The sequence below is a fragment of the Hyperolius riggenbachi genome, chromosome 9 (assembly GCF_040937935.1).
Source record: "Hyperolius riggenbachi isolate aHypRig1 chromosome 9, aHypRig1.pri, whole genome shotgun sequence".
Classification (NCBI taxonomy): Eukaryota; Metazoa; Chordata; class Amphibia; order Anura; family Hyperoliidae; genus Hyperolius; species Hyperolius riggenbachi.
The window spans coordinates 146,123,145-146,140,643 of NC_090654.1; the positions used below are offsets into that span (position 1 = coordinate 146,123,145).

Here is a 17,499-nt window from a genome sequence, read left to right on the forward strand (position 1 = left end):
AATCAGTGTGATCGTCTGTCATAGGCTTCAGCCCATGACAGCAGATCAATCTCGCAGTTGCAGAGGGGACAGCCGCTCGGAGACTTAAGTCGGGGCGGAGCTCCGCCCCTCAGGCAGGAGATGCTCACGCAGCCTGTGTGCGATCTCCTGCAAATCCCAGCCCCAGGACTTGACGTTAATTGGCATTAGGCGGTCCTGGGGCTGCCGCCACGACCTCGCCCGTTGGCGTGGGGCAGTCTTTAAGTAGTTAAAATCACTACCTCAATACAAATTTGTGTTTCACAAAAATTTACATTTCCCTTAAAGAGTAACTGTTAGGCATTATATGTGAAATACATTTTCTATATTAGCACGGTGGCGTAGTGGTTAGCTCTCTCGCCTTGCAGCACTGGGTCCCTGGTTCGAATCCCAGCCAGGGCACTATCTGCAAAGAGTTTGTATGTTCTCTCCGTGTCTGCGTGGGTTTCCTCCGGGCACTCCGGTTTCCTCCCACATTCCAAAAACATACGGATAAGTTAATTGGCTCCCCCTAAAAAAATTGGCCCTAGACTACAGCACTACATAATATAGACATATAGCAATGGTAGGGATTAGATTGTGAGCTCCTTTGAGGGACAGTTAGTGACAAGATATATATACACTGTACAGCGCTGCGTAATATGTCGGCGCTATATAAATACTAAATAATAATAATAATAATAATAATATTAGTCTATTACATAGACAAAAAGGATGCTAAAAAGGCAATGCAACTAGTTAAAATCCTTCTTACTTTTTTTTCTAGGTTTTTCTCTCCCCATGCCTGCAGGACGCAAGCCGCAGAACAGAAATGACAGGCAGGCTGATTGGCTAAAGCCTCTGTCAATCACCGCTCTGCGATTGGCCGCCTGCTCTCCCCTTGTCTGCGGCGGTGTAGCCGCTGTAAGAGCACACGGAGGGGGCCAGAGGCTATCTCCTGTCACTGTCCTCTGCCCCCTCCTCCAGTGTGATGTCCGCGCCCCCCCTTCTGCCCTTCCGCCGCCGCCGCATTATCCTTCATCCCCGCACAGAACTTTGGGGAAGGATAAAGGCAGCGCACAGACTCCAGAAATAATGTTCCCAGGCGCTGCAGTTCCCCCCATACTCTCTGCACTGACGCCGGTGGTAGTGCAGAGAGTATAGGGGGGAACTGCAGCGCTTGGATCTATTGTTAGGTGAGTCTTTGCCAGTTGCATTTTTCCTCCCCGCTGTGCTGAGAATAAGTGCGGGGAGGAGGGGAGTGCGGGGGGGAAGAATATACCCGAAGGAAGAAAGATGGCCCCTGCCATGAAGAGAATGACCCCATATTTCTAACATAAAATGATATGGAAGGAAACCGAGGAGAGTGCAATACATCTGTTATGTAAGTAGAGGAAGTATGTATCTACTTACATATGTGTTTTCTTTGGGGGGCATGTTATTGCTAATAGTTCCTCTTTAAGTTCTACAAGTATTCACTGCCATCCCAAATTCCATCTACAGGCAACATGTGTAGTGATAGCACTATGCAGAGAGGAGGGTTACCGTTTCTGCTGAACATCGAACAGTGTGATAGAGTCTGCGTCACGAAGCAGTAAGTTTCCTGTACCAGCATAGAAGATCTCATCACAGTTTGGCACTTGGACTTTCTTAGTGATCTCGTTTTTCAGGTTCTTAATGAGGATCTGTGGAGAAAAAAACCAAAACATTGTTACTCACTGGGTAACGTTCTTTCTAGTAATTCTCTGGAACAAGACTCAGAGAGATAGCCAAGTGTACTCAGGAAATATTTAAATATTTCCCCTTTAATACTGAGGTAGGAGTAAGGCTGTCCTTCTTTTAAATTATAATTCAGTTCAAGCACTTTATTGTCATTGTGTAATACAACAAAATGACATGACAAAAATGTTCATAACAGCCCCACGGTGCACATAGGGAGCATAGTGACAGTAACAAAGGTAGAAATAAAAGAATTAATCTAGAATGCCATGTATTTCAAATGTTTAAACAATTTGTTCACAGTGTTCATTATTTCAGGGAGGATTCAAAGTTTATCAAGTTTATTGCAGAAGGGAAAAAGCTGGTTTTCAGTCTGTTCGTTTGTATGCGGATTGATCTAAAGCATTTACCTGATGGTAGGAGCTCAAACAAGGCATTTCCGGGGTGAGTGTAGTCCTTGATAATGTTTTTGGTCTATCTCATACAGCAAGTCTTGTACAACAGTTCCAGTGATGGTAGTTCAATGTCAATATTGGCTTCTGCTGTTTTAACAACTCACTGCAGGGCTTCTCTGGCAACCTTTGTGCAGCTGTTGTACCAGGCCATCATGCAAATGGTCAAAACACTTTCTATAGTGCATCTGTAGAAATTAACCAGAAGCTTCTGTTGAAGGTTAGCGCTCCTTAGTTTCATCAAAAAGAGGCGCTGTTGTGCTTTGCCAGTTACAGCTAAAGCATGGTCAGCCCAGGACAGGTTCTCTGTGATGGCGACTCCCAAAAACTTGAAGCTGGAAACTCTCTCCACTGCCTCTGCATTGATCATTATTGGTATGTGAGTGGTCTTTTTGGTGGTCCTAAAGTCCAGAATAACTTCATTGGTCTTTTTTTGTATATAAAAAAGGTTTTTAATGTCACACCACACAGTCAGGCTCCTAACTGCTCTGTATGCAGCTTCCTTGTTGTCTATTATAAGTCCAATGACAGTCGGCATCATCTGCAAACTTAACAATTATGTTTGAGTTATGGATAGACTGGCAGTCATAGGTGAAAATTTCATGGAGGAGAGGATTTCGTACAATCCCTGTGGCACGCCAGTGCTCATGGTAAGGGTGTAGGATGTGTCTTTTTCTAACCTGACAGCTTGAGGGCGATTTGTAAGAAAGTCCAATAACCAGGTACATATGGAGAGTGCAACACCTAGTGCATGGAGTTTGTTGGTCAGCTGGCTAGGTACGATGGTGTTAAATGCTGAGCTGTAGTAAACGAAGAGCATCCTAGCATAGGTGTTGGGCTTTTCTAGGTGTGAGAAGGCAGCATGGAGAGCTACACAGATGGTGTCCTCAGTCAATAAATTTGTTCGGTAGGAAAACTGGTGCTGATCTAGATTTGCTGGGATGAAGGCTTTGATGTGTGTGGCTACCATTCTTTCAAAGCACTTGCGGAAGACAGGGGTTAGCGTAACTGGTCTGTAGTCATTAAGACAGGTTATCCTGGGATTGGAACAGGCACAATGGTTGTGGTTTTAAAGAGACACTGAAGCGGAAAAAAAATTATGATATTATGATTTGTATGTGTAGTACAGCTAAGAAATAAAACATTAAGATCAGATACATCAGTCTAATTGTTTCCAGTACAGGAAGAGTTGAGAAACTCCAGTTGTTATCTCTATACAAAAAAGCTATTAAGCTCTCCGACCAAGTTAGTCGTGGAGAGGGCTGTTATCTGACTTTTATTATCTCAACTGTAATTGAAATGTTTACTTTTCCTCTGCCAGAGGAGAGTTCATTATGTCACAGACTGCTCTGAAAGACTCATTTTGAATGCTGAGTGTTGTGTAATCTGCACATATTATAGAATCATGCAATGTTAGAAAAAACACTATATACCTGAAAATAAAAGTATGAGAATATTTTCTTTGCTGCTAATCTTCTAGTAATTATTCATAGTACACAACCAATTCATTATATCATATTTTTTTTCGCTTCAGTGTCTCTTTAAGTCATGAGGAACCTACACTCAATGAGAGAGAATGAGGTTGAATATTTGAGAAAAAACCTCCACTAGCTGGCCAGCACAGGCCTGGAGCACGTCCTTGCACATCACTGGGACCTGCAGCTTTCCTGTTGATATTTGTGAGTGCCTTTCACATTTCATGTATATGAAGGACTAATGGCTAGGAGTTTGTAGTGGGCCCAAAGTTGACTGGAGGCTGATTGATGTATTTTTCAAATCGGGCAAAGAAGTTAAATTCCTCTGCTAGGCTGGAGTTATTGGGCAGTACGTATTGTGTGCCGTTCTTAATGCTGGATCCACACCATACAATTTTTTGGCACATTTACCTGCCAGGTCGATTATTTCCAGCATGTCCGATCTGAGGATCGATCGTTTCTTTTAGCAATTTTCTGATAGATTTCCATAGAGAAACGGAAATCGATCAGAAAATCGCGAAAAAAAAATGATAGATCCTCAGATCGGATATGTGGACATAATCAATCTGGCGGGTAAATCTGCCAAAAAAATGGTATGGTGTGGATCCAGCATAAGGTGTTTTCTCCTCTGGTTTTACAATCCACATGCTGATAAAATCTGGGAAATACATTAAGAGGCGCTCAAACCTATTGCTTGACCCACTGAGTTGTGCTCCCATTTTTGCCTGAGGAAGCGGGGTCACGCCCACAAAACACATTGCATTTGTGGAGTTGAATAAATTTGTCAATTCTGTTTTATCGAGACTCAAGTGAGTTTTCTTTTTTTGTAAGAGGGAGGTAAGTCCACCTTAACATCCCCCTCTGCTTTTAAGCAGTTTTTAAAATGTTTCACTCTACTCTGGCGCCTCTGTATACAGAGTTTTTGCTGATCTTCTAGTCCACCCTGGGTGAAGGGGTGCATCCCCATCTACTATCTAGAGAGAGCGACTACTTAACCTGAGTGGGGTCAGGTCCTAATGCTCCCCACCTGCATTTAAAGTGGTTGCCTATGGGTAACCAGTGTTTGTGTATATATACATAAAATTGTATTGAACTCTTAATTTTACCTGACAATACTGCACCATATTGGGCTCTCGATTCTCTTCTTGTTTTTAAGCTGAGACAGATGAAATTAAAGTTTTATACATACATATGGCTTTCTCCAGTCCCCTTCAGGCTAATCAGTACCTAGCTGTCCTCCTCCGCCACCTGGATCTTCTGCTATGGGTCCAGGTACTTGAGCTAGTCGGGTGTAGTGTGCATGCACACACTCCGCCGCTGGGTGCGTACTACACTTGCGCAGCACTATTGCGCAAGTCCAGAATGTTCCTGGCTGTGGAAGTGGCACGTGGCCAGACTGCGCTGAGTGGCTGAATTACCGGGACTCATAGCAGAAGATCCATTTGGTGGAGGAGTTTATTAAAACAAAAAGAAAAAGCGAGCACGCATCACCGGGCAACAAATATTGCTTTTAGTCTATACATTGGGGGGGGGGGGGGGGAGAAATAGGTCATAGACCTGATGATAACTATACAAAAAGAGAAAAGGCAACCCCTCAAAATAATAGGTAGTTAACAAGCACTAATTGGACCAAAAGAACATGTATGAGGTATAACATATCTTTATTAAAGCCAACTAAAAATTACAAACATTTAAAACAAAGCAGACCGTGACCACGCCTATAAAAGGCCCCCAGTAATACAAGTATTATAGTGGCATCGCAATCCATAAAGATACAGCAGGAATAAATAATATAATAAATACTCAATTGTGCATTTTCCTCGAGGTATGTGTGGTCATAGAAATTTGTCAGTGTTGTAGTGTATAGTATACTATATTTATAGAAGAAAATTTAACACTGAACCACACATTAATCAGGAGAAAATGCACTCATATTAAAAATAGAGCTGTAAAAAAATCTCACAAAACGCCACATAATAAGGTGCCAGTATCAACTAAGACTTCAATCTGAAGAACAGTGCATTACATCAATCATCAAAGTGCATATAAGTGCATATGAGGTAGTGAGCTGAGAATAAAGAGCCAAGGTAAGGCAAGACAAGAATCAAAGCCTGTGACGACCCTTCAGCAGCTTCGGCGGAACTAGTCGGACAGGCGCAGGAGCGCCCATGCAGCCGTCCCCAGGCCTTACATACTACTTTACATAGGTGAGCCTCACAATCGTATCTCTCCTCCATGCCTCTCGCACTTTACCTACCCACATCTCTTCGCTATATTCTTATTTGTATTTCACGTACTTTGATTCTTGTCTTACCTTACCTTGGCTCTTTATTCTCAGCTCACTACCTTATATACTTATATGCACTTATATGCACTTTGATGATTGATGTAATGCACTGTTCTTCAGATTGAAGTCTTAGTTGATACTGGCACCTTATTATGTGGCGTTTTGAGAGATTTTTTACAGCTCTATTTTTAATATAGGAGTGCATTTTCTCCCGATTAATGTGTGGCTCAGTGTTAAATTTATTTCTATAAATATAGTATACTATACACAACAACACTGAAAAATTTCTATAACCACATATATCTCGAGAAAAATGCACAACTGAGTATTTATTATATTATTTATTCATGCTGTATCTTTATGGACTGCGATGCCACTATAATACTTGTATTACTGGGGGCCTTATATAGGCTTGGTCACAGTCTGCTTGGTTTTAAATGTTTTTAATTTTTAGTTGGCTTTAATAAAGATATATATTATACCTCATACATGTTCTTTTGGTCCAATTAGTGCTCGTTAACTACCTATTTTGAGGGGTTGCCTTTTCTCTTTTTGTACCATTTGGCGGAGGAGGACAGCGACTGGATTAGCCTGAAGAGGGCTGGAGGAAGCCCCAGGTATGTATAAAACTTTTCTTTTCATCTGTCTCAGGTACCCTTTAATTCATAGTCACCAAACCAAATGTTACCAACATATCAAATTATTTGATTTCACGAGCAAAGGGAGTGCATACATTTGCATAAACCAGCATCAACGCAGAATTATTTCCATCTCATTGACCATCTCTATTTGTGACACAGCTACACATCAGGATTTATTCTTACAGCATAGATGTTATCTAGTATATATAAGAGATCGATGTGTACACATCATATATACTGTACAGTCACAATCAGATATGTATATCGGACTTTAAAAATATTGGGACTGCTTTATTGAAGCAGAACAAGTAACTAATTTTTGATTGGTGTATTTCATTTTTTGTGGACAAAGTACAGCAATTACTGTATATATAAATTATTTATGATGACTATTATCTGAGAAATAGAACATTCTATCATATTTTCTATTTTATATACAGTTTAAATTCATTAGGAGTCGGAGTCTGCATTTTCTCCCGACTCCGACTCCAGGTACCCAAAAATTGTCCCGACTCCGACTCCACAGCCCTGATGGTCAGGAGGGTCTTATAGTCCAAAAAATATGGTAAATAAGAACCACACAGAGTGGATAACACAACAAACAATACATCATGATCCCAGTTCCACCACATGAAAAAACAAAACACCACATTATCCCAGAGGATTACTAGAAAGAACGTTGAGTGAGTAAAGTGTTTTGCCAAATAATCCTCTGGGACAAGACTCGGATATGGTAAGCAAGAAACCTCAAACCTCTGGGTGGTTGAAAGCTTCAATACTTTCTGTCCAAAGGTCTGTTATTGATCAGACAATATATCAAGTTTATGTGTTTTACAGATGTGTTGAAACTTGACCAAGTCACAGCTTGCAAGTCCGATCCAGAGTGTCCCCAGCAGGAGCCCAGGTTGCTGCTACTGCCTGTGTGGAATGTGCTGTGAGACACTTGTAATTCTACCAGCCGTATGGAATATGTCGTGAAAACAGCTTCATTTTAATCCATCTACCAATTATAGCTTTTGATGCACTACATCCCTTATTTTTGCTTCAAAACCAAAAGAATCCAAATTCCTACAGTCCACAGTCACCTCCAAATACATGAGAACACTTCTTCTGACTTTAACAAAGTTACATTTTTCATTACTTGGCTTTTGTAGATAAACTGTTCTGCATATTATATATTGCGAGACGTGAGGCTACCTTCCCAAGTCCTAAGCCACACACGCTGCTTCCTGCTAAACAGGAAGCAGCGTGTGTATACCCGGCTATGCAGAGAGGAGACCAGCGGCTAGTGAGTGATCGGCGATTGGAACCAGGGAGGTGAGTAGCTATTTACAGCGCTTCCCTGCTGCAATCACTCTGCAGTCGGAGGGGGGAGAACGGAGGGCGGCCCAGGGAGAGGAAGGGAGGGAGAGGTCGGGCTGCCCTTCCCGCGGCTCCCCCCTCCCAATAGCGCTCAGGGCTGCCGCACGGATGCACGGCCCCTAGAAATGGGCCTGGATGTAAGAGACTCTGATCTATCCTTCGCAAGATTCAAAGTGTCACTAATGGCTGAAATAAGGCCATCAGTATCATCAACTTTGAATTTAAAGTGTACCCGAGGCGACATGTGACATGAGATAAACGTGTATGTACAGTGCAAAACATTAACAACCAGGCTGTCTGTTTATTTTGCTGCCTAGAAGAGTTCATTTTCAGGCATGCAAGTGACAGCTTCAGTCTTGCTGGTACCTTGTCGGGAGTATAGTAAACCTCACAGATGAGTAAATTATAGCCATAGAAGTTTTCCTGGCAGAGTCCAACTTTTGAGATAGAGAATTTTCAATAGTACATGTATTTTAACTCTGAGGCAGTTAACAGACTGCCGTTGAGCAAAGACAATAAACCATTCAATCGACTTTGTAGATGTTTAAATATAAAATAAAACCATGTGATATCTAAAAAAAAAAAGGTCACTTTTGAGGAGAAAAATAAAAAATACAATTGTTTGCTTATCTTATCAGTTTATTTTCACCTCGGGTTCATCTTAAAATTTAAACAGTGGATTAGCAGAATCCTTAAAAATATCATGAGTCGGAAGAAGATTCACCTTCTGATGAATAGCATACCTCATTACCATGTTACTTTAAAGAGAAACTCCGACCAAGAATTTAACTCCCAATCAGTAGCTGATACCCCCTTTTACATGACAAATCTATTGCATTTCACAAACAGACCATCAGGGGGCGCTGTATGACTGATATTGTGGTGAACCCCCTCCCACAAGAAGCTCTGAGTACCGCAGTACTCTGGGCAAACTGCCACAATGTAACAATGTTCACAGACAGGAAATGGTTGTTTACAGCTGTCTGTAACAGCCAGAACAGCTAGAAACAGCTACATAACCTGCCCACAGTAAAAATGTCACCATGTAATACATGTCAGAATGTGAATCTGGGAGAGGTAAGATTTTACAATGAGCAAACACTGACTAAATCATTTATACATAATTATTGTAAAAATGAAGCACTTTTTTTATTACATTATTTTCACTGGAGTTCCTCTTTAAGAAGTACCAGATCAGTCCCAGAGGTAGATAGTTTAGGCTATAACAAAGAAGTTTTAAATTGATTTAAAATTTCAGCAACCTCTTTCCTAGTAGCTTTCACTGCATCCTTAACTTAAGTGTCTAAAAAACGTTCCTTAGCTACAGTGGCTTGAAAAAGTATTCGGCCCCCTTGATGTTTTCCACATTTTGTCACATTACTGCCACAAACCTGAATCAATGTTATTGGAATTCCACGTGAAAGACCAATACAAAGTGGAACGAAAATCATACATGATTCCAAACATTTTTTACAAATAAATAACTACAAAGTGGGATGTGCGTATTTATTCAGCCCCCTGAGCCAATACTTTGTAGAACCACCTTACAGCTGCCAGTCTTTTATGGTATGTCTCTACCAGCTTTGCACATCTAGAGAATGAAATCCTTGCCCATTCTTCTTTGCAAAACAGCTCCAGCTCAGTCGGATTAGATGGACAGCGTTTGTGAACAGCAGTTTTCAGATCTTGCCACAGATTCTCGATTGGATTTAGATCTGGACTTTGACTGGGCCGTTCTAACACATGGATATGTTTTATTTTAAACCATTCCATTGTTGCCCTGGATTTATGTCTTGGGTCGTTGTCCTGCTGGAAGGTGAACCTCCACCCCAGTCTCAAGTGTTTTGCAGACTCCAAGAGGTTTTCTTCCAAGATTGCCCTGTATATGGCTCCATCCATCTCCCTATCAACTCTGACCAGCTTCCCTGTCCCTGCTGAAGAGAAGCACCCCCAGAGCATGATGCTGCCACCATCATATTTGACAGTGGGGATGGTGTGTTCAGAGTGATGTGCAGTGTTAGTTTTTCTGCCACACATAGCGTTTTGCATTTTGGCCAAAAAGTTTCATTTTGGTCTCTTCTGACCAGAACACCTTCTTCCACACGTTTGCTGTGTCCCCCACATGGCTTGTTGCAAACTGCAAACGGGATTTCTTATGCTTTTCTGTTAACAATGGCTTTCTTCTTGCCACTCTTCCATAAAGGTCAACTTTGTGCAGTGCACGACTAATAGTTGTCCTATGGACAGATTCCCCCACCTGAGCTGTAGATCACTGCAGCTCGTCCAGAGTCACCATGGACTCCTTGACTGCATTTCTGATCAGCGCTCTCCTTGTTCGGCCTGTGAGTTTAGGTGGACGGCTTTGACTTGGTAAGTTTACAGTTGAACAGTGCTCCGTGGGATGTTCAAGGCTTTGGAAATCTTTTTGTAGCCTAAGCCTGCTTTAAATTTCTCAATAACTTGATCCCTGACCTGTCTTGTGTGTTCTTAGGACTTCATGGTGTTGTTGCTCCCAATATTCTCGTGAGGCTGTCACAGAGCATCTGTATTTGTACTGACATTAGATTACACACAGGTGCACTCTATTTAGTCATTAGCACTCATCAGGCAATGTCTATGGGCAACTGAGTGCACTCAGACGAAAGGGGGCTAAATAATTACGAAAACACCCCACTTTGCAATTATTTCTAAAAAAAAATATTTGGAATCATGTATGATTTTTGTTCCACTTCTCACGTATACACCACTTTGAAATGGTCTTTCATGTGGAATTCCAATAACATTAGTTCAGGTTTGTGGCAGTAATATGACAAAATGTGGAAAACTTCAAGCGGGCCGAATACTTTTGCAAACCACTGTATAGCAGCAATAACTAAATGAACTGCACCGCAAAGTGAGAATCTCCCCATGTTCTCACCTTTGGGGCTGTTGAAGCATCATCCCTGGGCACTGTAGACATCAGGTAGTCTTGTCTCAACTGTCAGCACAGACTGCAACTTGCACGTGCATGAGAGATGCCAGCCCGTCCTTCCAACACCTTTTGTGGCCGTACCGGCTGGTAGTGACGCTTATGTAGACAAAAGTTTTCTCCGCAAAAAAAACAAAACTGGGGACTTCACGCTACAGCCTACCCCCCCAATTAGCTTCTGCTAGATTTGGTATTGCAGACACAAGTGTAAGTTTTGAACCTTATTGGCTGATAGGTTGTCTGCAGACCAATTTAAATTGCAGAGTGAGCATTTGATTCTCTTTTGCTTGGCGTTCAGGGATGGTTGTGGCCGATTCCCTTGTGGTGTGACCACTGGGGCTCACCTGTAATCATCCTTTGGTGTCGCATGTGGGGTTGGGGGTCCTGGGTGGTGGCAGAGCTCAAGGCCCCCACCTGTTCTGTGCACAAGCATTTGAGTGCAACAGGCCTGGAAGTGAACGCATCCGCATCACTGACGTCTTGTCACTTCCTCCCTCCTCTAGACTGATGGAGGGAAACTACGTCTCATCGTGAGAAAGACCTTGTATTTTGTACCAGGGCTGTGGAGTCGGTCCAAAAATCCACCGACTCCGACTCCTCAGTTTAGGATTCCACCGACTCAGACTCCTCGACTCCGACTCCTCTAATTTGCATATTACAATTTTGTTGATTAAAAGTATGTAACATGAAATTTGTCTCTTAACTGCCAACGCTTAGGAATTTTACAAGACAACTGAAGTGAGAAGGATATGTAGACTACTATATTTATTCCCTTTAGACTAAAACCAGTCCTTGGTAAGAGTACTTGTAAAAGATACAAACCGGAACAAAGAACATCTATCAGGCCCTAGGCAATGTAAGTGTGGGTACATGTAAGAATGATGTGCAGGTACTCTGCAGGGGAATGAGGAGATTCTTCCTCTATTACACATTCTTCATGCACAATCTGAACAAGGTTTATGGGTGACATACAACACCTCTGTGTTCAATGTTCACAGCATTCTCAGTGGATTCCGTGCAGCTCTGTGGGGAGTGCATATGTAGAGTATAGTACTACTGTGTAACAAAGTAAACCTGAGACAGATGAAATTAAAGTTTTATACATACCTGGGGCTTCCTCCAGCCGCCTTCAGGATAATCAGTCCCTCGTTGTCCTCCTCCACCACCTGGATCTTCTGCTAGGAGTCCAGGTATTTGAGCCAGTCGGGCGTAGTGCGCATGCACACACTCCGCTGTCAGGAGCATACTACACCTGTGCAGCACTATTGCGCAGGTGCAGAATGTTCCTGGCTGTGGGAACGGCACGCGGCCGGACAGCGCTGACTGGCTGAATTACCAGGACTTATAGCAGAAGATCCGGATGGTGGAGGACAGCGAGGGACTGATTAGCCTGAAGGGGGCTGGAGGAAGCCCCAGGTATGTATAAAACTTTACATTTCATCCGTCTCAGGTACCCTTTAATTTGTAGTCACCAAACCAAATTTTATCAACATATCAAATGATTTGATTTCATCAGCAAAGGGAGTGCATACATTTGCATAAATCAGCATCAGTGCAGAATTATTTCCATCTCATTGACCATCTCTATTAGTGACACAGCTACACATCAGGCTTTATTCTTACAGCATAGATGTTATTTAGTATATATAAGAGATTCCTGTGTACACATCATATATACAGTCACAATCAGATATGTATATCTGACCTTAAAAATACGGGGACTGCTTTATTGAAGCAGCACAAGTAACTAATTTTGATTGGTTTATTTCATTTTTGTGGACTAAGCACAGCTATTACTGTATATATACTGTATATATTCACATTATTTTTAATGACTATTATCTGAGAAATAGAACATTTTATCATATTTTCTATTTTAATTACAGTTACAAATTCATTAGGAGTCCGTGCATTTTTTCCCCGACTCCAGGCACCCAAAATTGCCCGACTCCACGACTCCGACTCCACAGCCCTGTTTTGTACACCAGCTGTCCCTCCACTGCAGACTTGGCAGCAGTCCAAGAGAATTCCAAGGGCTCTCAGACCTTGTTCACACTGTGTTCGGCTTGTGTGTCCGTCCACGGTGGGCTTTTTTTCTGTGTTTAAAGCGGTTTCCGGCGATTTTCTGCGCGGTCGCTCGTTTTTGTAAGCGCTTTTGCAGAGCGCTTCCGTCTTTTTATCCGGAAAAAAATCCAAAAACAATAAATACAATGTATTTAAAAAAAAAAAAAAAAAAAAAAAAAAAAAAAACGCTCACACAATCACTTGCTAAAGCGATTTTGTGAGCGTTTTGCATTGTTCCTATACCGTCCATTGAGGCAAAAATGGCTCAAGCACTGCTTTTCAAAGGGGATCGCAAACGAACCGCTCTGATATGAACTCTCAGAGAATCATTGCACAAGCGCTTTTAGGGCGATTTTGAAAATAGTCAGCGCTTAAAATTCTACAAAAACGGATATAATGAGAACAAGGCCTTACTAAGGCCTCTTTCACATTACATAATGTGTGAACTAACCGATTTCGTGCACGCGTTATGACCTGCGGCATGACGTCTGAAAGTTGTGGTGTAACGCTGATTAATGGCGTGAATTCTAATTCACCCGACGGGAAAACGCCGGTGCTGGATGTTACGAACCTCCCAGATGCTTTACAACGTAACGCTATGGAACGCTTTGTCTAATGTGAAAGCTAACATGAAAATCAAATAGACTTTCATGTTACCTTTCTAAACGCATTTTAGGAGCAATCCGTCAAAACGCATGGATCAGCTCCTAGTGTGAAAGAACCCTAAAGTCCAGTTCATCCGTGTGAAAGAATCTGCATATTTATTGCAGGAAATATTAGAACTGAGGTAGGAGTAACACTGTCTTTCTGTTAAAGGGGAAAAACTGAAATATTTCCTGAGTAGACATATCTCAGAGTTATGGTCCCATAGAATTACTTGATTAAGACAAATTGATTATCGTATTTTTCAGACTATAAAACACATCTAGGTTTAGAGGACTAAAACCAGGGGGGAAAATATATTCTAAACCTGTTGCATCCAAGGTGAAGGGGCATCTTGTGACTTATGCCCCCTTTGTACCTCTTGTGTCGGCCCGTGTCCTCCTCTGTCCCCCTCGTCCTCCTGTATCCCTCATGTGTCTGCCTCTGTCCTTGTGTCCTCCTCTATGCCCCTTTGTGTCCCTGTGTCCTCCTCTGAATGGGCACAGTACAGGGAGTCACCGACATTGCAGCGGGTTGGAGGTTCCTATTGGCAGGCATACACAAATTAGGAACTCCCTGAATTTGGACTATAAGATGCAGTGACCTTTTTCCTCACTTTTGGGGGAGGAGAGTCTTATAGTCCAAAAAATACAGTAATTATCATTGGAGGTAGTAACAAAAATCCTTCAACAGAAGAACAGAACAACTACTCACTGAATGCATACGGTCCAGAACTGCAAATCTATTGCGAGCCACCCAAACTGCCGTTAGACCAGAAGATCGCTTCCCCTCTGGTGCTGCAAAGAGACCATATCATATTAGCTTCAGAAAAAATAAATGTAGTTTGCAAACAGCATATATAACCATCTACCTGCAACAAACACCAAATACATTTTTTGAAGTAGGTCTGAGCTTATGAAGTATAAGGTACAGGAGGACATGTTAAAGGGTAACTGAAGTGAGAAGAATATGGAGGCTGCCATATTACCAGTTGCCTGGTTGTCCTGCAACAAGCATGCAGCTAATATTGTCAGATCTGACAATGTCAGAAACACCTGATCTGCTGCATGCTTGTTCAGAGTCTATGGCTAAAATTATTAGAGGCAGAGGATCAGCAAGACAGTCAGGCAATGTGCATTGTTAAAAAGGAAATAAATATGTCAGCCTCCATATCCCTCTTGCTTCAGTTGACATTTAAATGTATAAAGTTTGTGAAAAAATGAGGGACTGAGTAATGGCATATTATTTATTGTATTTATAAAGCGCCAACATATTACGCAGCGCTGCACAATAGAGAAATGGGTTAACATACAAGGTAGGACATACAAGAAACTCACAACAAAACAAGATCATGCAAATGATTTGAGAATAGTACAGTGTCATAGGTCAAAATAGAGACTATTCTAGTCCACAAGAGGGGTGATTGTCAGTAAGATTGCATAATCAAGCTGGAAACACTAGGGAGGAGGGCCCTGCCAGAGGCTTTCAATCTAAAGAGTGGGGGTACAATGAGAGGAGATATGCTGAGGTGCAGAGCTATAATGAGGTCTGAGATTCAAAGGTGATTGCAGTATAATGTGTAACGAGATGCACACAATTTATGAGGCAAGCGTTACAGAGATTAAGTATAATGAGGTGCAAGGAAGATGGAAGTACACACAGAGTGGGGAGAGATGCACTGAAAAGCGAGGCACAGAAAAGGATGATGATTAGGTAAAATATAAGATGCAGAGTAGAGATATGAAGAGTAAACACACTAGCTTATCCTCTGATAGGGCTGTTTCTGCTGAGAGTCTAGTGAGTACAGCCTCCCTGTTGATGGTGCCCATAAGCGGTACAATAAAAACATTCAATTTTCCTGTTTATTCAACCAAAACGAGTATCAGTTTTTTTTAAATAAAAAAAATTGTACCATGTATGGGCACCATGAGAATGCCAAATCGTTTCAAGTAAGTGCACTCTTACACAGTTAATTTAGATGAAAAAAAGTTCAACCAGAAAACATTAAACAGCACTGTCCTTTTGATTCCACAGTGCCGTTGATCACATCTCAGTTGATCAAGAAGAAGGCAAAAACACAAAACAAAAAAAATTACATTCTTTTTAATTTACATTCTGAAAAGTGTCAGTTTTTGTTTTGGTGAAAAGGGCTGTAAAATGAAGGCGGCCCAAAAAGGGATGTCATCTAATGAAAGGAGGAGATGATAAAACAAGACAAGTTATAATGAAACAGTAGGTACAGAGACAGCAAAGGTGTAATGAAGTACAGTGATGGATTATGGCTTGTGCACACTTACATGTTATACAGATTTTAGAAACTCATATAGTGTGCAATATACACCAATATAAGACAGTGTACAACAAGCATGTTTTGACAATGTGCCACTGCGTGCATCTGGTGTGCAACCAGCATTGTCCAATTCAGCGCTGAATGGCAAAAGCACTGCAATGCAGGTGCCACACGTTGCTGTAAAATGCATGGCCACCCATGTTGCAAACATGTTGCAAACACTCCTAAGAGAAGTTAGCATGCAAGTCATCTGTAGCTGAAATTTTAATAAAAACCAAAAGTATAATGGTTAATATTTGGGCTACAGGAACTGTGCGGAGATCTGAGAAATCTCACTTTTTTCTTTGCTAGTCACAACCCGCAAGACTGATCTGGCAGATATACAACAGTGGAAGTAATGACTGAAGCAAATTCCCAGAGATGTTTTATGATTATAAACCTTTAACATCCTGCTGGATGTAGAAAACGTTATTTTAGAGGGGTGGTATGGAATGGTTGCACCTAACTGATTGTCTAAATTGAAACACAGTGAAACTTCACAGCATATTTACAGGTACAACTCAAAAAATTAGATTATCGTGCAAAAATCCATTTATTTCAGTATTTCAACTTTCAGTATTTCAACTAATACATGAAATAGGAACTCTTTACAAGTGTTTTGGATTAATTAGCTAGTTAGAATCTGAAATATTTAACATTTTCACAATATTCTAATGGTCTGAGATTTTGGGGTTCTCATAAACTGTAAGCCATAATTATTTAAAGAGAAACTCCGACCAAGAATTTAACTTTATCCCAATCAGTAGCTGATACCCCCTTTTACATGACAAATCTATTGCATTTCACAAACAGACCATCAGGGGGTGCTGTATGACTGATATTGTGGTGAAACCCCTCCCACAAGAAGCTCTGAGTACCGCGGTACTCTGGGCAAACTGCCACAATGTAACAATGTTCACAGACAGGAAATGGCTGTTTACAGCTACATAACCTGCCCACAGCTAGAAACAGCTACATAACCTGCCCACAGTAACAATGTCACCATGTAATACATGTCAGAATGTGAATCTGGGAGAGGAAAGATTTTACAATGAGCAAACACTGACTAAATCATTTATACATAATTATTGTAAAAATGAAGCACTTTTTTTATTACATTATTTTCACTGGAGTTCCTCTTTAAATAATAACAAAGGCTTGAAATATCTTGCTTTGCATGTAATTAGTCTATCGAATACATTAGTTTCATCTTTTAAGTTAAATTACTGAAATAAATTAAGCAAGACAGTCAAATGTTTCAAGTTTCACCTGTACTGCTGATACATTCAGGTGATACAAATCTTACAGGTCCATCTGCCAGAGTGTGGTTAGCAACGCAAATCTCCCAAGTCATTCTGCCAGAAAGTAGTTAGCACTGCAACCCAACTGCATTTGTAAATGTATTAATGTGATACAGAATAGGGGAGTAGTGATGGTCATGTCTAGCAGAACTTATGGAAAGGCATTTGATCAGTTTGGACTGGTGATAGATATGCAAGTCTCTGATTTATTAGTCATGATCAGAACAAATCACATGCTTCTCCATGAGTACTACTAGACACG

General features: G+C 41.3%; 1 protein-coding gene across 1 annotated transcript in view; it reads right to left on the reverse strand.

The window, feature by feature from the left end:
• COPA (COPI coat complex subunit alpha) overlaps window positions 1-17,499 on the reverse strand; it is a 329,230-nt gene that overhangs the window by 162,185 nt on the left and 149,546 nt on the right. Inside the window, exons 14-15 of the mRNA XM_068253599.1 lie at window positions 14,322-14,404; window positions 1,543-1,682 (exon numbers count right to left, since the gene is read on the reverse strand). Of these exons, the coding sequence (XP_068109700.1) occupies window positions 1,543-1,682; window positions 14,322-14,404 (223 nt within the window). The remainder of the gene's footprint in view (window positions 1-1,542; window positions 1,683-14,321; window positions 14,405-17,499) is intronic.